The sequence below is a fragment of the Echeneis naucrates genome, chromosome 12 (assembly GCF_900963305.1).
Source record: "Echeneis naucrates chromosome 12, fEcheNa1.1, whole genome shotgun sequence".
In the NCBI taxonomy this organism is placed as follows: domain Eukaryota; kingdom Metazoa; phylum Chordata; class Actinopteri; order Carangiformes; family Echeneidae; genus Echeneis; species Echeneis naucrates.
Window position 1 is genome coordinate 1,413,913 of NC_042522.1, and position 24,052 is coordinate 1,437,964.

General features: G+C 39.6%; 2 protein-coding genes across 4 annotated transcripts in view; one reads left to right on the plus strand and one right to left on the minus strand.

Moving 5' to 3' along the window:
* The first annotated feature begins 1,059 nt into the window (after nt 1-1,059).
* On the plus strand, nt 1,060-2,785 carry LOC115051806 (lysozyme C). The gene is made up of 4 exons (XM_029515476.1): nt 1,060-1,186; nt 1,749-1,904; nt 2,529-2,607; nt 2,719-2,785. The coding sequence occupies exons 1-4, from the start codon at nt 1,060-1,062 to the stop codon at nt 2,783-2,785; spliced, it is 429 nt and encodes a 142-aa protein (XP_029371336.1).
* A 1,852-nt stretch (nt 2,786-4,637) lies between these two features.
* The window catches only part of mbd2 (methyl-CpG binding domain protein 2), a 30,362-nt gene continuing 10,947 nt past the window's right edge, over nt 4,638-24,052 (minus strand). Inside the window, exons 4-7 of one of the 3 annotated variants that reach the window (XM_029515121.1) lie at nt 22,977-23,067; nt 22,722-22,899; nt 16,523-16,654; nt 4,638-8,611 (exon numbers count right to left, since the gene is read on the minus strand). In XM_029515121.1, coding sequence (XP_029370981.1) covers nt 16,537-16,654; nt 22,722-22,899; nt 22,977-23,067 — 387 coding nt within the window. In that variant the 3' untranslated portion in view covers nt 4,638-8,611; nt 16,523-16,536. Of the gene's footprint in view, nt 8,612-16,522; nt 16,655-22,721; nt 22,900-22,976; nt 23,071-24,052 lie in introns of all 3 variants that reach the window. The other 2 variants (XM_029515120.1, XM_029515119.1) reach the window with 2 other exon arrangements.

Genomic DNA, 24,052 nt, shown 5'->3' on the forward strand with positions numbered 1-24,052 from the left:
TCATCAAGTTACAATTCAAATTCATAATTTTTGAAGAATTTGATTTATTTTAGATTTTTTTTTTTTTTTTTTTTGGTAGTACATCAACAGCTAGTTGTATACTGCTCTCTATAAATATTATTTGTATCGTCTCATTCTGTAGTTGTGGTCCATACAACTCATCATGAACACTCCGGATTACTAGTAATGGTGCACAGTTCAGGTAAAATCAGAACTATATTCTGCTGGAAAGTGCAAAGGTTTCATCCACTTTGCACTTTCATCATGTTGTGTCACACACTGTTTGCTATGATTGTTTGAACAGTCATAGCAAACAATCATAACCCTAACCATTATGGAACACTTTTCTTTCAATAGTTCAGTCACACTCTGAACTTTCTATTCCAGCTTTGTTTTAAGATAAGATGCACTATGATGACCGTCATTGTTGTCTTCCTTTTTGTTAAGGAGAATACTCAGAACAATAGTTGGCAAATATCTATTTATTTGTGCTGAACACAAAGTATATCAGAGGCTGGTGGGAATGTCTTTTGTTTTGCAGGTATTTGAACATAAAGTATTGGTTACGTTTAGATTTTGAACTAAGGATGGTGGCCTGGAGACCATTCATGCCTGCAAAATATATTCCATCAAGCAATTGAGTTATTTGCTTGGAGGCCCAAGTAACTGGCATGTGAGCAGCCTGAACTACAGCATGAAAGCACCTAACAGCATGCACAGCCAACAGAATATTTTTTGGGCCAGATGCCAAGGTTTTATCAATTAACTTCCAGTTACTTTTTTTTTTAAGATTCTCCAGCAAAGGGCGTGTGCGTGTGTGTGTGTGTGTGTTCGTTCCAGGGAAGACGTGAGACCAGCATGCTTTATGGGAAGAAGAAAGTGTGATAGTTCTGCCTGACCTTTACCTTGTCAGTCCTTCACCTCTGTAGAAAGACATCACTAACAAAGTCCTGGCAAATAAACAGCTTCAGCCAACAAATCTGTCAGCAGTTTTTCCACTACAAAAGGACCATCAGCAGCAGCAGCTGTAGAGACATTTGATCCAACAGAGAATCTATCATGAAGAGCCTGGTATTCTTCGTCTTTGTGGCTTTAGCCAGTGCTAGACACTACGAACGGTGCGAATGGGCCCGAATCCTAAAGAGCAATGGGATGGATGACTACCAGCGAATCAGCCTAGCTGACTGTGAGTACATGCCTGTCAGTCTTATTCTATACCTTTAAATGTCTTTGCCGCTCAGGGATAAAAAAAAAAAAAAAGTTGACCTTGACTTTGACAGCAACGCTTTACATGCACCAAAGCCAGCCATTAATTTCCTTTTAGTTCAGTAGGCTCAAATGTTATCTTGAGAAACAAATGATGGGATATAAACCTGTTAACCATAACATTATGAGCCTCTGCCTCACATTGTGTAGGCTCTCTTTCCACTTAAAAGTTCCTTCAGACCGGGCCACCGTATTCCATTGTTCTGTGGTCCGGCTGTGATGCTCAATTGTGAGTGACACATTGGTTAATGGCTTCACTAATTTGAGCTACAATAGGTCTTCTGCTCGATCAGAGCACAAAGGCCAACTTTCACTCCAATCACTTTTAATTAAAAAAGGTATGAAAATTTATGTGGATGACATTGCTATTCTTTCACATTTTCAACAAGTTAAACAAAAATGATACAATGTGTTCATTAACTTTAGAGGTGATGGTAGGAAGGCCTTTCAGCTCCTCTGGGTTTGTTCTCTTTCTTCTGCAGGGGTCTGCCTTACTACACATGAATCAAGCTTAAACACCAGAGCAATTAACCACAACTCAGATGGCTCCACTGACTATGGTATATTCCAGATCAACAGCCGCTGGTGGTGTGACAATGGAAAACGCACTGCAAATGGATGCAACATCAGTTGTAATGGTCTGTGATGAACTTCCACAAACAAAAATTTCACTACCCTGAGACATCTTAATATCTTCACAACCTGTATACCTTACCTAGTGGATGTTGCATTTAACAATAATTAGGGAGAAACAAACTCTGTTGTATTGCAGGAAGTGAAGGTGGCTACTTCTTCACAGTTTGCTCTTTTTCTTTGCCATTCAAATGACAAAAAATAAATCTTGTATTACATTCCAAACTTTGAAGTTATGGACTTCAAACACTGAACCCTTGTGGATCCTAAACAGCCAGTCAGTATAATCAATCAAGGCCAGTTTGTGTTGATAGTAATGTTGACACTATTGATTCAGTTATTACCATGGATATCAGTTAGCACCTTTCAGACTACATTAGCGGCACTATTCTTGGACATGAGTGGAGTGGGGCCTTATGAGGCCTGAAAATAATAGCAGTTACACAACAAATAGAAACTAATCATTAGTAAACAAAATGAAGCAATGTTTTTGTTGTGGGGGAGATGTTAGTACAATATTGTCCGTCAAACAGTATCAGTATCTCTGTCAAGGAGAGCTTTTTCGCCTTTTATATTGTTCAAGCTGTTTCATTAATCCATTGAAGTCCAGATTTTCGTTTTCTTCACAGAACTTCTGAGTGATAATGTCAGAGTGGCAATCGATTGTGCCAAACGTGTTGTTAGGGACCCACGAGGCATCAGAGCCTGGTAAGACCTGATCAAGTGACTCCCAGATATGGACTCTGATGAATAACCACGCCTGGAGAGATGACTGAACTCTCTGCCTGTTTGTTTTTTATTTTTTTTTTTTTTTTCCAGGGTGGCCTGGGAGAATCGTTGTGAAGGCCGGGACCTGAGCCAATATCTTCGAGGATGTAATGTGTAATCATCAAGTGGAACCAGCAACTCTGTTCTTCAGCTGCACTTAAGCTTAGGTTTTAAATGACTTTCAAGTGTCAGCAAAATACGAGTGAAGCTACAAACAGCACCTTCACATCAAGTGAATTTAAAGCTTTGCTTTGAAGGTACTTTCTTTGAACCTTAGCTCTGTGTTAAATGAGAGAATTAGAGTAATTTCAGCCTGTACCTCTTGTTATTCGGTTTATCAAACCCAGAATAAAAAGATAATTTCCACTAATAAATGCTTGAATGTTGAAATGTAGTGTTACATAAGACCCGTTTGGCCTAAGGTGGTCACTGACAAGGTTCCACAACACATGTAGGCCCTCAATATACTACAACTTCATAAAGCAGATAAAACTCAAGCAAATTCAGAAAACGTGCTCATAAAGTTGACAGTATACAAGCTGCAAATGTCCGACACATTACCAATATGACACAAAACTACATAACAAAATAACAAATAAAAAAAAGATGAGGCAGTGCAATAAATGTAACAACCTGGGTTTGAGTCCAACCTGCTTCTCTAAGGCTTACATTATAGGAGTAAAAAGTAGTAAATTTAAAAAGTGAAGGACCCAAATGGGTCTGTTGCAGTGAGCTGGGTCAAAGCGAAGGAAACCAGCAGAGCAGACCCACTCCAGTGAACCGCACTCTGCATAGTTTCACATACTAACAGCTTTACGCTGAGGGGAAAAGAAAGTCCTAACTCAAGGTCTGCTAATTAGCTTCTTCTGGAAGTCCGTCTGGTCCTATTCAGTGGTGGGAATTACACTAGCTTTCTGAGATGTTCGGAAAGGTTTGACAACTACATGGTGGTCAGGCTACATTAATTGTACAACAAGTAAAATATGAGGACAAGCATTTTCTACTTTTGTACTGCTAAGATTTATTCATGTATGTATTCAAGGGAGTTGAATACTAATAATTATTATAGCGTTATAATAGTTGCTGGTGCTGTTTTGAGTTCTTCCTCAAAGACCGGTGTATGTTGAGTCTCACTGAATAAACATCTTCCTGGATATGCTCCAAAAATGTAGGTAACAAAACCTGGCAGCAGATTATTGTCCAAGTTTCCAAGTGACGTATTTAGGGCTGAGATGTGTGTGTAAATTCATCATTAGTAATCGGATCATCATTAGCAGCAGTAGCTTCATGCTTCCAGTTTAACCTCCGCTGGTGTTTTCTGATTCCAATCACAAGCAGAGCTGCTGTTAAAGAATGGAATCAGGATTTTCTGGACAAGGCAGAGAGGGAGAGAGCATCTGGCAAGGAAGCAGGAATTTAAATGTGTAGTTGCAGTGATCAGAAACTGGCATCATAGAGCCATTAGCAGATGCAAATGAGGGCAGAGCTGGCAGGGTGATTTGTCTCGCTCTTTCTTTCGCACAGACACATAAATATTCACCGCATTCATAGTGAACACAAACACATACAGAATCCAACATCTGGACTGAGAACCGTTTCTGCCAGACAGAATAAGATCCTGATGATTTTGATGTTCTCAGTGTCTCACCAGTAGAAGAGCTGGATGTTTTTTGTATAGTAAAGGATGTTGATGGGAGGTCCTTTAGAAATCAGGAATGTTTCATATTTATATTATATGATTATATTATATTTATAATCAAAAATAATCTTTTTAAGTCCCCTTTCATCTAATTAAATGTTACCTCAATGGGAAAAGCTTCAGGATTTAAAAAAAGAGAAGAAATAGTTTTATTACAAGTAACCTGGAGCTGAACTCCAGCCGGATGGTGGAGGGCAAGATGAGAATATTCATGTCAATTTTAATAAGAAGAAGAATTGAAGAAATTTTATTTATATAGCACATTTCCTGCCAAAGACAACTATACAAAGCAAATACACAAGTACAAAAATATAAAAATATATAAATAAATAGAGCAGTGCAATGTACATTTATACACAAACACAAAAAAAACAATAAAAAAAGTGAATTAGTGACTTGGGACTGGCCTATGGAAAACAAAGTGCGAAAAGGAACATCTTGAATCTGGTTTTGAAAGTACAGAGAGATTTCCACTTTTTGGGGGCATGATAACTAAATGCTGATTTGCCTGATTTGGTTTTGATCCTGGGGACGAAAAGGAGACCATTGGATGCTGACCTGAGATGTCTTGATGGTGTGTATGGATTGAGCAATGCTGTGATGTACTTCAAATTCATTTAGTGCTTTATAGACAAGAGAATTTTAAAATAGGTTTTTGCCAGAATAGGGAGCCAGTGCAGAGTCTTCATTACTGGGGTGATGTGAGTATATTTTTTTGGACCTGGTCAGAATGCATGCAGCAGTGTTCTGGATGAGTTGTAGACATTTGATTGATTAAGTTGCAGGAACATGTGGTTCTGTTCATGTCCTTAATGCAAACAATTGATGTATCTACCAGACTAAAATCGTCAGTAGAGAGAAAGATGTAGAATTGCATGTCGTCCGCATAATTATAGTATTGTATATTATTTTTCTTGAAAATCTGACCGAGGGGAAGCAGGTAGAGGTTGAATAGGAGTGGACCAAGTATTGAGCCCTGTGGAACGCCACAGGTTGGGGGAACTGTCAGATGATAAATGGTTGATGGATATGAAGAAATATCTATCCAGTAGGTATGTGGATAGCCCGCTTAAAACGGGACGAGACAGTCCTACCCAGTTGTAAAGTCCATTCAGAAGGATATGATGGTCAAGGGTGTCAAATGCTGCGCTAAGATCCAGGAGTACTAGGACTGAAAGTTTATCGTCAATGTTGATATGGAGATTGTTCGGGACGTTAATAAGAGCAGTTTCTGTGCTGTGATGGGATGTGAAGCCGGACTATAAAGCATCGAACAGGTCATTTGTTAATAGATATGTATTTAACTGATTGTAAACAATTTTTTCAAATATCTTACTGAGAAATGGGAGGTTTGAGATTGGCCTATTGTTGTTGAGAGGTAGCGGATCTAACTTATGCTTTTTTTAAAGTGGTTTTATGACAGCTGTTTTTAAGGCACTGGGGAGAACTCCAGACTGGAGGGAGCAGTTAACAATTTGTAGGATTGTTTTGTCTAGGGAACTAAAAACAGATTTGAAGAAGGAGGTAGGAAATGGGTCCAGACAGCAGGTGGAAGACTTGAGCTCATGAACAGCATCTCCAAGTGATGAGAGATCTACAGGAATGAAATGAGTTAAACTACAGCTTGTGCTTTGTAGAGTATTTAGCACATTATCAACAGGGTTCAGAGAGCTAATGTTTCTGATGGTGGTGATTTTGTGACAAAAAAAATGCAGCAAATTCATTACATTTCAGGGTAGAAAGTCGGTTTGCGTGAGTTGAGGATGGAGGATTCATGAACTGAGCAATAGTGAAAAACAGTACTTTTTTGTTTTTTAGATTGTTGTTTATGTTTGAGAAAAACAGTTGTCAGGCTGTTCTTGTGGCCGTGTTGTATTTCGCTAGGTTGTCTTTGTAAATGTCTTGGTGAATATGAAGTTAGATTTTTCTCCATCTGAGCTCAGCCTGTCTACTTTGCTTTTTCAGCTGTTTTACAGCATTGTCATTTAACCAGGGAGTTTTCTGTTTACCAGCTGCCAGTTTTGATTTCAAAGGTGCAATATGAGGAAAGTTTGTAACAGGACATCAGAAGAGGTTGGTGTGCACAGTAATGAGTTGAGCTCAGACTTGGATTTTTGATTGTCTGTATCCTTGTAAGTATATGGGGGGTGAATGAGGCATGGCAAAGGATGCAGAAATTATCTGATACTCAGATTTTCTTAATTGTGTCTATGGAGATATTGAGACCTTGTCCAATAATTAGGCCGAGAGTGTGACCTCGATTATGGGTGGGACCAGATACGTACTGGAAGAAGTCAAAAGCCTACAGCAGGTTTATGAATTTGCTAGAGTTATGATCATTAGGGTTATTGGTGTGGATATTGAAATCACCAGGAATTACTGATGTGATCACAGTCTATGGAAATTTCAGATAACAGTTCAGAAAATTCTTCAATAAAACCATGTTTACATTTTGGTGGGCAGTAGATGATGATGGAGAGAACAGACCTTATAGTACATGAATCATAAAGGTAAGCATTTCAAAAGTGGAGAACGTACCCAGATTTACAGGACTGTAGTTAAAATGATTCTTGAAAACCACAGCCTGTCCACCACCGTGGCCAGAGAGTTCAATCAATTGAGTGTGCTCATTGTAGCTTAGCCAAGTTTCTGCCAGAAATAAAAAGCCCCAATTATTGGCGAAAACAATGTCATTAAGAATGAAGGACTTGTTAGAGAGTGATCATGCATTTATCAGTGCCATTTTAACACTAATGTCACAGAGAGCAACAGTCTTTTGGTCACCCTCTAAATCTGTGAGGTCTGGCAGGTCTGGTAGTTAGTAAGGTGGAAAATGTTCAAGCTGACGCTAGTCACTTCATCCTTTATGCCAGAAGAGGTGGCGGTATTTACTCCTGACCACAAGGGGGAGCTAGTAATGCTAGCAAGTGGACTGTCACAACAGAACTGGAAGTTGGTGTGTCTTTAGGTAAAGGCAACAGTGAAATTCAGTGTTTTTCAACCTCCATTCCATTTACAGGCCTTGAAAGAGTCATGCATGCAATTACATCCTCAAGACTGGACTTCTCTGACCCTCTGTGTGCCTGAAGAAGCCAGCCTTGTCTTGCCTGCAACTGCTCCAGAAAGCTGTGTCTCGACGCATGACAGGGCCCAGCTTGAACAGGTTCAGATTTTTCACTCCTTCAGTTTCCAGTTCATTACAGAGTAGATTTCAAGGTTCCCTTGTCTGTTTTAAAACCCTCAGTGGTTCACCTCCACTCCACATTGCAGGCCTCTTGATCTCCACACTACATCTAGGCCCCTCAGATCATTAAACATGGACCACCTTAGATTGTGCAATTTAAACTACTTTAGGAACAGTCTGCCTGTTGTCATCATCTCTGTCTCCATTTAGCTGGAGCTGGAGGCTTTGCACGTGAAGCTTTCCAGCTACATAGTGAGTGTGTAGAATACTGATAATCATCAGACACAATCAAAATAAAAACTGTATCAGGTTTTACATAAAGGATCATCAATAAATTGTGAATATAATCATTTATTTACGCCAAGAAATGTACATGTTCTCTTAAGCTACAAAATTTGTCTTAAATAAGCAGTTGCTGTATTTTATATCAATGTAAATCTCATTATTTAATTAAAACCCCTGAAAAGATCCGTAAAAGCAATGGCAGTCCAACACCACAAACAACCAAACTCATTGAGAGCACATTGAAATTAAGAAGTTAGAGTTAGCAAAAGCCGTCCAGCAGTTTGCACCTGAATTTGGGTTTAATGAGGGCATTACTGTGTTCTTTTTTATCATTATTATCAGCATTTTATAAAAAGAAAAATAGGTTATACCTGAATTTGAAAAAAGTGAGACAAGGTAAGTGCTTGTTGTAAAGTTTGCATCGGTTATATATCACAGAGAGAGATTCAAGGCTTCAGTTGCTGAACTGAGCTGGTCAACCCGCCATTTATTGCTGCTGTAGTTCCTGTGGTACAGTTTACTTTGCTGCTGCATTTGTCTTTTGCTGGTGGTTTTACTGTTGCTGATCATTTTAATTGCTTTGGCTACTGTCAATCTGCAAAGTGTGATGTCATCCTGAAAAAAAGGTATCCTTAACAGCAAGGCCAGGACAAACCCCCACTTAACACAGCGGATCAATGCAGGTGATGCTTGAGTCTGTGGGTGGTCTGTTTCTGGTTTTTGTCTGGATTAAGATGAAGATGTTGATAAGCCTGAGGCTGGTGATCACAGGAACTCTGCAGAGACAGACAGAAACGAAGAGTTATTGTTGAGCCCGTCTGGGGAGTTGTTGTTTGTTTACAGGAAAGTATACAAATAGACCTCAGATGTGGCTCAAGCATCTGCAACTGTCTCTGACAATAACAGTGCCCTTTCTGCAAAATAAGGCCAATGCTGATGAGCCCTAAACCTGCAAACCAGCTTTTCACCATGAGAGAGCGACCCCACTGGTTGGAAAACTTTATGAGTTTATGGTCTTAGTCTTGAAGTCTAACAAGATGAATACAGATTCATTCATCTTCCATGGTTTCTGGGTCACAGGGGCTGCTGGAGCTAATCCCAGCTCACACTGGGCGAGGGCGGGGTCACATACTCACACCCAGACCAGTTAACCCAAACATGGACAGGAGGAAACCACAGTACCCGGTGGAAACATGGAGACTCCACACAAAAAGGTCCCTGGACCAGGAATCGGGCATGCAACCTTCTTATTGTGGGGCAACAAATGCTAACCACTATTTCAATACAAGTTCATTTTCTTAATTTTTTCAAATGATGGTGATATTTAGAGGAAAATAGACCATTAAGCATAGTGTGCATGGGGGGACAGACTGTGAGACAGGTCAGATTTAGGCCTCACTCCTCCTCAGCTCCACTCCAACTGTGGTTTCTTCTGGTTTTAAAAAAAGTAAGCTGGCTGGTAGCCAAAAAAATAAATAAATAAATAAATAAATTGGCGAGTCAAAAGCCTAAAGGATGTGTCAGTCAACCAGCGTCCCTTAGTCTTATCATTTGTTTTCTCTTAAATTGAATTTCTCAAGTACGCGTTAAACTTGGTCCAACATTATGGAATTCTGTCAAATGATTTGGGTAGATGAAACCACAGAGGGGCAAGTAGTATGAATGTAGTAGAATGTAGTATGTCCAGTCAGACTGTCACACTTATAAAATATGTATGTTAATAATGATTCAGGCCCATTTTAACATCATCTGCTAAGAAATAAGATGTGAATATAATCTGCCTCCTTCCACCACTGACCTTTAATGGACTCCTTAAACTGGTAATAATGAAAGCCACTTAATAAAAACCCTCTACAGCACAATCCCTCTCTATAATGTTCCTCCACCTCCTGAGGAACAATAAACATCAGTCTCTGGACACAAAATGTCTAATTAATGTGAAGATCTGCCATGCTAATTATTAGCTTCTCCATTAACCCTTCTAACCCTCCTCCCTCCTGCTGCATTAACAAGGAAAACAGGCGCACAATTAGGACTGCTACCCTGATATATATATATATATATATATATATATATATATATATATATATATATATATATATATCTGAAAGAGAAACAAGTCATCCTTTTTTTCTCCTGACTGAGAAAATATGCCCTAACTATGTTCATCTCATATACTAAATTGTACTGTTTTGTAGTTTTGTAGCCTTTCTTACATCATTTGAATGCATTTTGAACCCTTCATCTTAGATAGCATTGTGTTGTTTTGAAATTTTCTTTTCTATTCCAAATCCTTTTCAATCGGTTGTATACATTGTGTATACAATTTGGAATCCCTTCTATCAGTTTGGAATATTTCCCATTTGAATCCTTCTTTAGAACTAAATTCAATCCCTGGATAAGGCATTTTAAACATCCCTATACTTTTTTAAACACTTTTTGAATCCTTATTTGATTAATTTTGATCTCCTTTGCTTCTTTCCAATTTGAATTCCACTTTACATTCCCCCTCCTACAATTGGTATTCTTTTTGCCATATATATATACATATATATACATATATATATATATATATATATATATATATACCATTTTGAATACACAATTGTTTCAAACCAGTCTTTTCACTATCCTTCACCATGCCATTTGAATCCGTCTTTCTTTCTTATATGTAAATACCCATTACATATAAGAGACCATTATTTATGGATCCCTTTCCATCACTCCATTTGAACTGAAGCCAATAAATATTGAATTGTTATTTTAATTGCCTCCTTGTATTATCCCTTGGCCTTGCAATTGGAAAACGCAGGTGTTAAATCCAAAAAGACTTTCTACATTTTTGTGTTTTACTGTCAAGATAGTTCGATATCTAGATGTTTTTTTCTTCAGTGTTTTAGAATTTTAGTGTTTCAATATGATAATCATTGGCTCAGTTTTTAATTACTCCCTAATAATTAGAAAATCCTGATAATCTGCTTCTTAATCGAGGCAATTCAAATGACTGACAGAACACACATTCATAAGAGTGCACACACATTCTGTCTCTGCGTTCACTAATTAACAGCAGCTGAAAAATGCTGCAGGAGTCTGAATCAGCTCCTCTGGAAATTACAAGAAACAACCAAGTTGACAAGATGCTTTCTCAGCCAGCGGTGTGAAGCTTCAGTCTCAAGCAGATGGAAACAAAGCAGATTCCATATGTTTAAAAGAACACTCAAATGTTTAGTGAAATCCTCCTCTTGGTGGATCGATATCAGTGTTGTGTAGGAATGGTGTCGGGTTTTCATGGACCATTTTTCCTTTTGCTTTTGTACTTAGAATTGGAATTGTTATTAAATTCAATAGAAGAAAACCTATTGGTTTTTCCCAAAAGATTAGTGTACAAGAATTCTTGGTTAGATAGATTTGCATATTATAATTCAGTACAATCCTGTGTGTGTTTGTGTGTGTGCGTGTATGTGTGTGCTAATTTGAAGCAGGAAAGTGTTTGAGGCATATCTTGATTTCTAATTCCATCTGTTTGGCCTGTGGAATTGTCCTGCAATTGTCCTGTTCGATCAATCAATCATTGTTGTTTTCTGCAAAAGGTGAGAGAATCCATTTACATGGCCATCTGGTTAACATGAGGGGAAAGAAACAAAAACAATTCATTAAAAATACTGTAAATTAGAATTACAACAGAGTTCCTCACCTCTTGAATAAAGTCAACAGGCAGATTTTCACACTCTGTTCAGTGTTAAAAATAACCGATTAGTGTTGAGTTACAATTACCTTCATGATTTATTTAAAAGACAATCTAACTTAAAATAAATGACCATGAATCACAGACAGGGAGCGTCACAGTAAACACAGAAACCCTCTCTGAATTATTGCTAACTTTGTCCAAAGAACTCTCGACTGCTCTGTCTTGTGTTTCCATCAATGTCTTATTGTGTAGTTTTTCATGTGTGTGACTTTCACCTTAAAGACCAGATACAAAAAGGAAGGCAAAGAAAGGTGCTTATTTCACCATAAATACACACAATTAAGATTAGTTTATTTAGAAATAAGGATTTTAAAACTACAGAGCAGAAGAGTTTGACTGAATGTTGCTGTTTTACTGTAAGAGACTGTAGACCGACGCACTGATGAGGTGTGTATCTCATACATCATACAGTGTAACTACACATTATTCACTTACATACATGTGCATTAACCATTTACAAACTAACCGCAGGTTATTAATAAAAGATTTCTGATTCACTTTCTGGTAACTGCTGGGCTGTTATATTATAAAAACAGGAAAGGTCTGAGGCCCTGACTGGGCTGTTGTCTGCCAGTATAATCAGGCAACATAGTATCAAAACCAAGTACATCTTTGCAGGTACTTGCAATTACTTTTATTGGACTTAATAATTATTAATTTATAATATTGTCATCTTAGCAAATGTTGTAACTACTTCTTACTTGACAGTATTTACCTGACTGATAAAGACCAGATTAGGATTTTCCATCCATCAATTATCTTGTACACAGATACACAGACTGGATAGGCCAGAATTCTATCACCATTCAAACAAACATTCAGAGTCCAGGCTCAAGATTTGCATTCATAACCTTCTTGCTGTCCAATGATAGTACTCACTGTGCCTCATTGGGTTTTACCTGAAAGATAAATCATTAGTCATTCTCTATGTGGTCTCTCAGCAATAACACATTTAATTCTAAAGGTGAATGTATAAAATCATGGCTGATTTTGCCAGAAATGTAATTTAAACAATTATAATCAACTGTGCACAAGAGATGCAGTGCTGATCATGATGGTCATGTCCAAGACCTCCATCTATTTGATTTCAGAGATATCTACTGAAATTAGCACTAGTTAGCTCAGTCCTGTCCCGTCTTGTAAAACCAGAGACAAAGTAATACCACACATGGCTATGATGGTAGTAACTTGATATTTCATATTAAGTTTTTAGGAACAAAAGGGGAGTGATGCACAAGTCTCTAACCATAGAGTCAGTAAGGCTGAAACAGAAAATCAGATAGCAAAATATAAATAAAGTACCCTGATGAAGTACTTTATACTTTATAATGTGATGAAGACTTGGACCTTAGTAAAGGGTTTTAATGTTACTGCTGCTGAAAACAGACAGAAAGCATTTTTAGCTCACAGAGCAGGAAACAAACTGAGCAGTGGGCTTTCTGGTTGTTTCAACAGCACAGACACACACATTCTGGCCACTGTCCTCTCTCTGGTCCAGCTATAAAAACCCATTAGTAATCACTACTCAACTCTCAGCAGCTCTTTTCACCCAAACGACTTCCATCCAGCCAATCTGCATAAATCTGCATTAATGGACAATTTTCTCTTCGCAGAAAACAAATGTGCTTAAAACCCTCCTTGTCGGTCAGCTTTTAGAGGAATCATCAGAGAGCGGACACACACACACACACACACACACAACTGTAGTTTCAGTGGGTACAATATCACAGATAAACTTAAATGAGGGCTCTTAAGATTATTGCTCAGGGACGCTGACAAATAAATCCAACATTTTTAGGTATAAATCAACCTTTGTAAATCTGTAAAATAAAGTGCCAAGTACAAACTTCAACTAAGTGTCAACCCATCATGACATCACTCATTGGTTTGTAAACTGCTTCTTTGCAGCCTTCAGTTTGTAATTTGGCCAGCAGCTATCTTGATTTTTTGAAAGCAGAAATTTGAGTTGAGGAGGACTGAGGACTGGATCTGACCTGCTCTGTACTCTGTCCTGACTGTTAGATGGGTTTCCAAGTGTGCTACAGTGTATAAGTCTATTTTAGACCTGAAGACTTAACACTAGAGACTAAGACTATGAATTTATTAGGAAAACGTTTACAGAGCTAATAAATCAAGTGAGAACTAGAGACCTTTTCAGATAGACTTCACTACTCACAGGCCATGAGACATGCCAACAGACTGTGTCCCCTCACCAGACAGTACATAACCCTACAGCTCTTTGACAGATAGTCACCTGCCAACACAATAAACCGGACATGATCTCATTCATGTGTACACTACTTAAGAACCTCACTGAGAATGTTGGGTAACATCTAAGTAGAGAACGTTAACGTATACATTTTTTGCTCTGCTTCATTTTGTTTATGCCTATTTCTCTTGGTTTTTAGGATGATGTTTGTGGGTTCGATTGTCTGGCCTAGGTCCCCTCTGTATGGAGTTTACGTGAGTGTGACTGTGAAGGATTTCTTGTCTCTGTATGACAGCGTGTGCTGCAAGTGGGTTTCACCATGTCTGTACGTCTCTATGTGTTGGCCCTGTAATGGATTGGAGAGCTCTCCTGGGTGTAGCCCCCCCTCACCTGTAACATTGGCTGGGATTGGCTCCAGCACCCCAAATGACCCTTAAGGATAAGCGTTAGATTGTTACATTCAAGATTTACTGTCTCACTCATTTTCTGACTTCTTTTTGCAACTAGTGGAGTCACCACCTGATACTCATTAGGTTAAATGAAGGTTTAAGGCTCTTTAGGATTTGCTTCACTTTTACTGACCCAGAATCTACATCCAATTTTGCAGACAGTTTATGGTCTGATCGGGCAACATAGGGCCTCTGGGAACTCCAGCTTCCTCACACAGCAAACAAGTTCAGCATGTTCAACAGATTCATTGGTTGCTCTATATTACCCGTAGTTTTGAATGCGATCTTGTCTGCTTGTATGTTTTCCTGCAGTCCACCCAATGTTACCACGGATTAGGTGCAGTCCCCCACCACATGGATAAGCAGTATTGATAATAGATACAGTACATGGATGCGTTCCTGCTCCAGTGTATGCACCAGTTTTATATAATCATCCCCAATCTTTCCCCTAGCACCACTGACCCACACCAGGACAAACTGCACTCTGCTCTTTGATTATCTTACATCAAGAGTTGAACTGAACCGGACTCTGACATATGTTACACTGATACAGGATGCAGTAATCAGAAGAGATTTCACTTTCTCTGAGGGGGAAAAATCCTTCAGATCTCAAACTCTGCAACAAAATGTTCATAGTGAAAGCTGTCTGGTGTACTGTGCTACCCTGGATAAACAGTGAAGAAATAGAAGGATGATGGATGGATGTGTGAATTTGTGAAAGTAAATGATTGTGAATGAAGTGAATGATTTAATCTGGTTTTCTTTATGGGCTCTGCAGAGTGAAATACAACCAATAACCAAACAAAGTGTAATACAACACGTGCCTATACCCAGATCTGATTAGTACACACAACATGCCCACAACCCATCAATCACACACAGACATGCACACAGTCTGTTAGTCTGCTCCATGGCTGACTTTCAATCAGATGCATAGAATCCCATCAGCATTCACAAGAAGTCACATACACATACACCTACATGCAACACACACGCACACAAACACACAGACAGATAAACAGACGAGGATTCTGTCAGAGCACATTGGTTCTGTCTCTGCATTGTTCAAGACACTGGAACTGCAGCACAGATATTTAGTCAATCATTCCACATCAGCCATTCTTCAGTGATTTATAGTTCAGTACCATAGTAAGTTTCTGTATGTACAGCCCTATCAAGAGCAGACACAGAAAGACTGGTTCAGGTCACTAGTAAAGTAGCTAACTAGTTCAGTAGTAAAGTAGTTTAACAATAGAGCTGTTGAGCAGTTTAGTGAATACTTAGCTTTATACTTCAGTGCTTCATTTAACTACTTGGCGGTTTTGTAGTTTAGCAGTTCGACAGGAATGTTTATTAGTTTAGTACAAGTCATCACTAAGTCAGTGGTTTCCTGATTCCATTTTAGCCGTAGTAATCCCACATAAGCACAAACACTTCCAGATATCAAACATTACTTTTAGAGCCTCATATCTCTGTGATGGTTTGAGCAGTTTTGTTGTCTTTAAACTAGGGAATCAGTTCTTTCCCAATTTTTTTCTGTGTTTATCACTTACAGTACTTCAGTAAAAGATGTTTGGTAAGATTTAGATAAATTGGACCCAAGCTGACCCACACAATGGTTTGTGAATTGCTGTTTTGTGGCCTCCAGGTTGGAATTTGATCATCAGTGAGGTTTTTTTTAAACCAGAAGAAACCATATTAGGAAAAGGCTGAGCTGAGAAGGACTGAGGTCTGGAACTGAGCTACTCTGCACTCCGAAAAATTAGTGAAGCTGTAAATTCACTCTGCCCATGTATTTCTGGATTACATGTGTGAGAAACAAACTCTAATAGCAGGCAGTGATTGTGTGAGAACAGGAAGTGTGCCGGAAGACGCATGCACACTTGTTAAACCATTCCATCACTTCATACTGGCTTTTATTATTCCCTTTTACTCTGACAGAGCTTTCATCTTTTTATGTCTTATTGTGTTTGTGATGATGTGCACCTCATCTCACCTGCCTAAAAGCGGTTATGTTACCATGACAACTGGCTAATGTCAGTGATCATTTCTGTGGTCCTATTGGCACCTTATCTGCACAAAGGAGAGGGGCCCTATAACATGTTTGCCACTTGTTTCCTCAGACTGCAGATAGATGAGAAGTCATGTTATTCAACCTGTAAAAGGAAATGTAAAATTCTTATGGAACAGCTGTTTGCTTTGTACAGCAGACACCTTGACAAGAACATGCTGCAGTAGAACCCATGAACATTGATTAAAAAAAAAAAAAAGAGTCCCCTGCCTCACGTTCTGTCTTCAGGTCATCTTCCACTCCAACAGCTCACGGGTGTTTTCGGCGGCCCGCGCCAAACCATCAGCCATCAGTGCCTCCTCCAGACTCCTCCTGGCCTGGAACACTTTCACCTCCTGCTCCCTGCACACACACACAAATGTGGGAGAGGAAGCCTTATTCTATGTCCTATTCAGTCAAACTTAACAGACCAAACCTGCACCTAAGTCTTACTGATCAATAGTGGAGCCCTTTAACCCCCTAACTCCGACTGTCGCAAAAATTTGCGTTACATTGCGTTACATTACAGAAACAGCCGAGATAGCGTTTGTATTCCCCCAATGCCGGTTTGTTCATATTCAATACGTACCTGTTTTGTTTCCTGTCAAATGTTATGATTCATTCATTTTAAGTTTGAAATGAGTTTAAGTTTGAGTTCTGTTTAAAATTAGACTATAAAATAGTTATAATAGTTGGTGCTATATATTCAGGACACTGTAAATGATTTTGTGGCATCACTGAAACTATCTCCATCTCCTCCTAAAATCTGTTTTACTACTTTTTCATTACTATTTACCATCATGGCCTATTGTTACAAATTTGCAACACACCCAAATTTCTATCAATTTCATGTGCTATAGTCAAATTAGCAATCTCCACTTAATTTAGCATCTCCTTGAAAGCAAAAACATATTAATTTTTAGCATACTTGTATATAAATTCAGGTGTTAAAGGATTAATCCTCAGCAATAACTTCCTCCATTAATCTGAATCAATTTGACATATTTATCTCAAATGATACAGCCAGCATTTAAAGTTTGTCCCACAGATGGTACTTGGGGAGAGGATGTGGTGGCTTTTAAGTCTGAAAGCAGAAATAAGGTCACAAGATACACAATAAGACCAACAGAATGTGGACCGGATTGGACCAAGTGCACTTGGTATGAGCCGTTCTATCTTAGTTTGGTCCCAACAATGAGAAATATTGATTCTAAAGAGGGCAGCACAGCAGCATAGTGGTTAGCGCTGTTGCCTCACACTAAGAAGGTCATGGGCCCCTCCTGTGAGAACCCTGCATGCACTCTCCATGCCCATGGTGGCCTTCTCCAGGCGCTCCACATTCCTCCCACTGTCCAAACACATGCATGTCTAGTTTGACTGATGATTCTAAATTGCCCTTAGTATTGAGTGTGAGTGGTTGTTCGTCTCTGTCTGTCTGTATGTGTTGGCCGTGTGATAGACTGGCAACCTGTCCATGGTGTGCCCTGCCATCGTTTGGAACATTGGCCGGGATTGGACAAGAAACAGAGGAGTGAGAACTGTTGTAGCAACAATTGACGATCAGGTGATAGTAAAGGCATACTCAACACTTCTGCTTCAAATATAGTTCCATGTTGATGCTTGTATTGACAGCTGCAGACACCACAGATTGTAGTTTTTTTAGTTTACTATTTTCTAGTCAATTTGGAGGAGCACGTGTGTAATTGATGGTGGGTAAAGGGACATCTGCAAATAACAAATCAAAACAGATTTATTTATATAGCACCAAATCATAACAAAGTTACATCAAGGCACTTTACATATAGAGCAGGTCTAGACCGAACTCTTTATAAAAGGATTTAAAGAGACCCAACAGATCCCCTGATGAGCAAGCAAGCATTTGGTGAAAGTGGCAAGCAAAAACTTCCTTTAAGAGGCAGAAACTTCGGGCAGAACCAGGCTCAGAGGGGATGGCCATCCGCCTCAACTGGTTGGTTTGAGAGAGGGAGAGAGAGAGAGAGCGGCAAGGAGGAAGGGAAAGTTGGGTAGAGTAGGGAGAGAATGAGAGCAGGAGGAGGGTATATTCAAAACAGGTGTAGGCATATGATGCTGAATGAAGTTCATAGAAATTATGCTGTATGGAATTCATACATAAACACCAGTATAACAGAAGTATAATACCCACAGGACAGAAAATTAAAAATTAATGTTTTCACCCAGGTGTTCTATTCACATCAACGCTGGCTGGAGCTGGAGCCAATAAATACTTCAATCCTGGTCTGAATGCTGATTGCGGGTTTTTTCCTTTTACGACAAAAGCTTAATGTCGAAGCAGGTTTTTTGATCAGGGGTAAAAGAGATTGAATCCTCACTTGCACATATGGTGGGAGAAACTTCATGTGCTTTGGCTGTTGGTCAGCCCAACATCAGCATCCTCAGGCACCACCTCTAATTGATCACAATGAAAAAGGATAAATAAGCAGGTTAACCTCAGATACAGTCTAGCATGTTAGCAGGTGAGCGCAGACTCCTCCTCACAGAGGAGACACCGGCTTTTCAAAGCAGACGCGTTTGCTTCTGCTTGCTCACAGACCAAGAAAAGATGTCTGCTGCCTTTTGCCAAGGGCTGTGTGGTGGGGGAGGTGGTGGTGAGGAGTCTGTAGCAGTAGACGAAGAGAGGGAGAGAAGATGAAAAGGTGGAGGAGGGAGAGGAGTAAGAGCGATTTAAGATGACAAGCACATTCAGCTGGAGGAGGAAGGAAGAGAATTGGAAATTAATGGAGGGGAGAGATAAGAAAAGGAGGAGGTAGGCTGGAGGGAGGGAGGAGATATGGGAGGGAAAGGGAGAATGAAGGGAAGAAAGAAGGTAATATTCAAGAAAGGAAAAACAGAGGAAGGAAAGCATGGAAGACAAGGAAAAAAATCTAATGGGGAAAGGAATGAGTAAAGCAGGAAAGGGGCATATATTTAGGGAGCAGAAGGGAAAGGACGCAATGACAAAGAAATTGAAAGAAAACAGTGAGAAAAAAATTGGGAGTGAAGATAAAGTAAGAGCAGGTGAAAGAAAGAACAAAATGTAGACAACAAAAAGCATGAGAGAGAGAATGAGGAATGCAAGAGAATGGGTGAATGAAAACAAGGGGAGAAAAGGGAAATCAGGTGGTTAAAGTATGGAGAGGAGAGGAGAGAAGGATGCAGTGATGTATTCCAGTGATTCTGCAGTAATGGCTTCAGCCAGCTGTTCTCTGCTCAGTTTTGCACTGGACACAGACAAACAGACAGACACAGAAACAGAAACAGACACACACACACACACAGTCTGAATGTGCCCCCACAGTGCCCCCTGCTGTTAGACTAATGTTGTTCTCTAGATTACAAAAAGAAGGGGGGATTATCAAATGACAAACTTCATTTCCCTTTGACTTGTGTGGAGACAGATTATCAACATAATCTCTGGAAAGGGTAAAGAGTGTGGGACTGTTTCATGTAAATGAAGTGAGTTCATACAATGCTGATTACCTCCATCAGCTCCTGGTGAATCCCTCTGCCAATCAAAGAATATTGGGCTTTTAAATGTCTTGTCTGCCAATGTTCCATTGCTGGCCCAATGGCAGTAAGTCATTCTATGTCAGCCAGAAACGATTGATTTGCCTGGGCTGAAGAGAAAAGCAACTATAGTTTGTGGAGATGACTATTACTACAACGGAAAAACCTCTGAAGAATCCAAGGAAACTTACGAATAGGAAAGATAACAAATTAGGTCAAAGCCTAGTTTGAGGCTGGACAGCCACTATATTGTTATTTTGACAGATCTATGGTCGTACTGTGATTTTAGTTGATTATGATGAATGACAGACAAAATTAGAATTGAATGTGGGGCCTGAAGTACCCATGGAGGGAAATACAGACTTGGACTGCTTGCAGGGCAATTTTCACGACTCTCTTCAACTTAAAGAGTGTAAGAATATTAGTAATTTAACTCAGAAGCTGAAACTGCGCAAAACAAAAAAGTGTATGTATATGCATTAGGGCTTTCAGTGTTCAATCACGGTCAATTAAAAGGTCTAAATTCATTTAATTGCGTTAGGTTTTTTAGTGGTTAGCGTTGTCGCCACAGACGGTTGTGGGTTTTCTGTGTGGAGTTTGCATGTTCTCCCCGTGCCTGCATGGGTTTCCTCCAGGTACTCCAGTTTCCTCCCGCCATCCAAAGACATCATATTTGCTTTAATTGGTGACTCTAAATTTACCATAGGTCTGAGTGTGAGTGGTTGTCTGTCTGTGTGTTGGCCCTGTGATGGACTGGCAACCTGTCCAGGGTGTACCCTGCCCTCATCCGGAACGTTGGCTGGGATTAGCTCCAGCACACACCGCAACCCAGAAACAGAAAAGCAGTAGAAGATGGATGGATGGACAATCACATTCTATTTTATCCCTTTGCTGCAGGCTTCACTTGCTGTCTCCCCGTCAATAGCTTCCTGCTTCCTGACGCTAGCCTATGATTATTCAAATAAAAAATTTCAATCATTTAATAGCCCTAAAATTTATGTAAAAACTATAAGCAATATTTAGATGCATATTTAGATGACATAAGCATAAAAAACTGATGAAACTGACTACTCAGGTTGAGGCTGAACTGAAAGTAGAGCCTAAAGCCCTATATAGCCTGCATTCTGAGCTGTACAAACAAAAGTGGCCAATATATATGTGAATATACCCAAATGTTAAAGACCTGATCCATAAGACCATATTCTGAGGTAGTCTGTCCCACATGTTGACACAATCTTTAAGCAAACAATACATACTGTCTAACAACTTTTTGAAAGATTTGGTGTTCCTGAAACTGGCCAGGGAACAGACCAAGCAAGGGGCATTGTGATTTCTTCCTAAAACATACCCCACTGCTTCCAGCCGGTTGGAAACAAATTGTTTGGAAATGATGAATGTATTTAGAGCTTAAGTGAGATCTGATTACAGAGGGCCGATGGACATTCCTAAGACAGATTTTAATGCCATGTCTACACCATAAAAGCTGAACTGACAGAGGTAAATGTGACCTGTAGCTAACATGCTAATGTTCCTGTATGTTAACACCCAATGTGACACAGGACATTTAAAGCTTGTGAACTGGACACTAGTGCACGTCTATTTTTAGACTGATTCAACTGCTGCTGTTTCCTTTCTTTCAGCTACCCTGCATGACTGTGGTAGTATCTACTTTTCTTCATCCTCTTCCTCCTCTGTCTTCATGCTTCATTACTCTTTATCTCTCATTGTCTGTCTCTTCTCTCTTCACCCTCTCATCCTCCTCTCTCCCCACAGCTGATTACTCTCCCTAGTGAGCACACATCAGTCATCTGCTCTGCTCCGATCTGTCACGTGCTGGAGAGGCAGACACTCTTTTATTCCCTTCAGGGTTTCATCAGAAGGTTGGAGGGAGAGGATGCCACATGTTTTATGCGTTTCTGTGACAAGTCAGCTCACACATCTCATCACTTTTTAACTAAACACTATAACACACAACTTATAACAAGTACATCAACCTGAGTAAATTTCAACCATAGCTTCTTCATCTCCTCGATGCCGTAATAGACTGGAAACCTGTGCAGGGTGTACCTAGTTTTCATGCAGAATCTTAGCTGGGATTGTCTCCAGCACCCCCCATTGACCCCGACAGATAAGCAGAATAGAGTAGATGAGTTCCCCTGGATGACCATGATATATGTATACATGAGAGAGAGGGGAATGACCTGCAGCATAGCTAACTTAGATAACATGCGCACTGACAACTGAACTATCTCCACTGCCCTTGATGACCAGTTTTCAATGGAAACGTGCTTATTGCTGCTGGTGAACTTGGAAACACGTTGAAGCTACAACTTTTCACTTGTTAGCAACCTAACTGGAGCGTGAGGTCTGTTGAAAAATCTGCTGGCTCAGTAAACTCTGGCCGTGTTTTTTCATGGGACCCATGACAAATTCCAGTGCTGATTGGCAATGATTTCTTAAGTTATTTATCTTGGAGAAGCATTTTCTTTATTGTGACAGTGACTGAGAGAGAGACAGGAGAAACAGAGAGAGAGAGGTGGGAGGGGTGCTGAAATCAGCAAAAGGCTACATGTTGGATTCCCTTCTTGGCAACTGCAGTTAGGACAAAGCCCACGTGGTATGCACTCTAACAGTGCATCTTAATGTTTTGGGTTTTTTTATGTGGAAGGTTTATTTATTTAATATCTAACATTTCATATGACTCCTCAAATAAACAGTAAACTCTCCCACACACAGATCGGCTGCTCTTCAACATTCAAGTAAGATGCCAAGACACATTTTTTTTCTGAGTTAATGTGTTGAGCACTGTCATAAAATGCACTACCCAAAGAATACAGAAGTGAAAATTTTACTGTTAAGTGGAAAACAACTGAAGGGAAAATGAGCCGAGGCCTGTGTTTCTCACCGGATGTGGTCGTCTGTAACAGTGAAAGCCTTGCAAAGCGGCTGGGACGTATTCAGCCAGATGGCTGGGTTCTTCTCTGCAGCTACGGAAGTCTGTCCTGTGATCGGAGAAGAATTCATATGCAGAGCGCTGGCAATGGCTGACAGAAGAGTGTCATCACTGGAGTCTGGACCAACACCTGCTGACAGAGAGGTCGGAGGTCAGAGGTTATGACTAGAGGAACGGTGTACATTTAAGTTGGTACTGGGGACTCACTCTGCAGTCCCTTGGGCAAGTCCATGGCTCTCAGAACTTCCTCTGTGACATCTGAGGACCGAAGACCTTTCAACCTCTTCTCCCAGAACAGCTGCTGACGGACAGAGATAATGACTGCTAAGTGTTCATGACACACCACCAAAGAATAAAAATAAAGTAAAAATATTTTACATAAGATACGCACACATTAACAAATAATGGAAGTCACACATTCTTCTGTGTACACTTTTTTTTAGATTGAGAGTAGATAAAGAAAGTAGATACAGATACATAAAATTGCAAAACAAAGAGGAGACACTGAATTTAAAAACACATTGTCATACTCTATTAAGTAACATGTTGCAGAATTCACTTTTTACTGTCACTGTTTTTATAGTTAGTAGATTAATAAAGGACATACCCTGGGGTACCCTAATTACTAAAGTTAACCCCGAATAAACCTTAAGTCGTGCAAGACTAAGCAGATACAAACAAATTCTAGATTAGATTAGATTAGTTTCTATGTCTGTGATGGACTGGTGACCTGTCCAGGCTGTACCCTGCCCTCACCCAATGTGAGCTGGGATTGGCTCCAGCACCCCATGTGACCCGGAAATGGATAAGCAGTCAAAAATAGATGCATGAATGAATGAATGTTTCTTTGTTGTTGCAAGAGCAAGATTGCATGTGGGATAAATAAATCATTTTTTAATTTGGTATTGTATTCAGACAGAGACAGTATTTCTGGAAAATAATACAATCTACATTATTAGACTATGGAATAATGAATTGTGATGAAAAGGAAAAAAAATCACTCTTTCAGTCTTTCACTCACTTACTCCCTGAATCACACATACTAAAATGAGCATTCAAACTGTATTAATGTTTTACTTCATCAATAACTGAAGAGACACATTTTTTGCATATTATGAGGCAATGCGTTGTAGGTTTGTTAGAGTCAAATATAATAGTGGACTGTAAATATGTAAACTGGGAAATTTGAAGCTCAGATCCTGTGTCTGTGTCAAGCTCTTCCCATGATGCCTCAGCATCCTCTAGTGGTTATAGTCACCATGACAGTCAGCTGATTTTTTTCC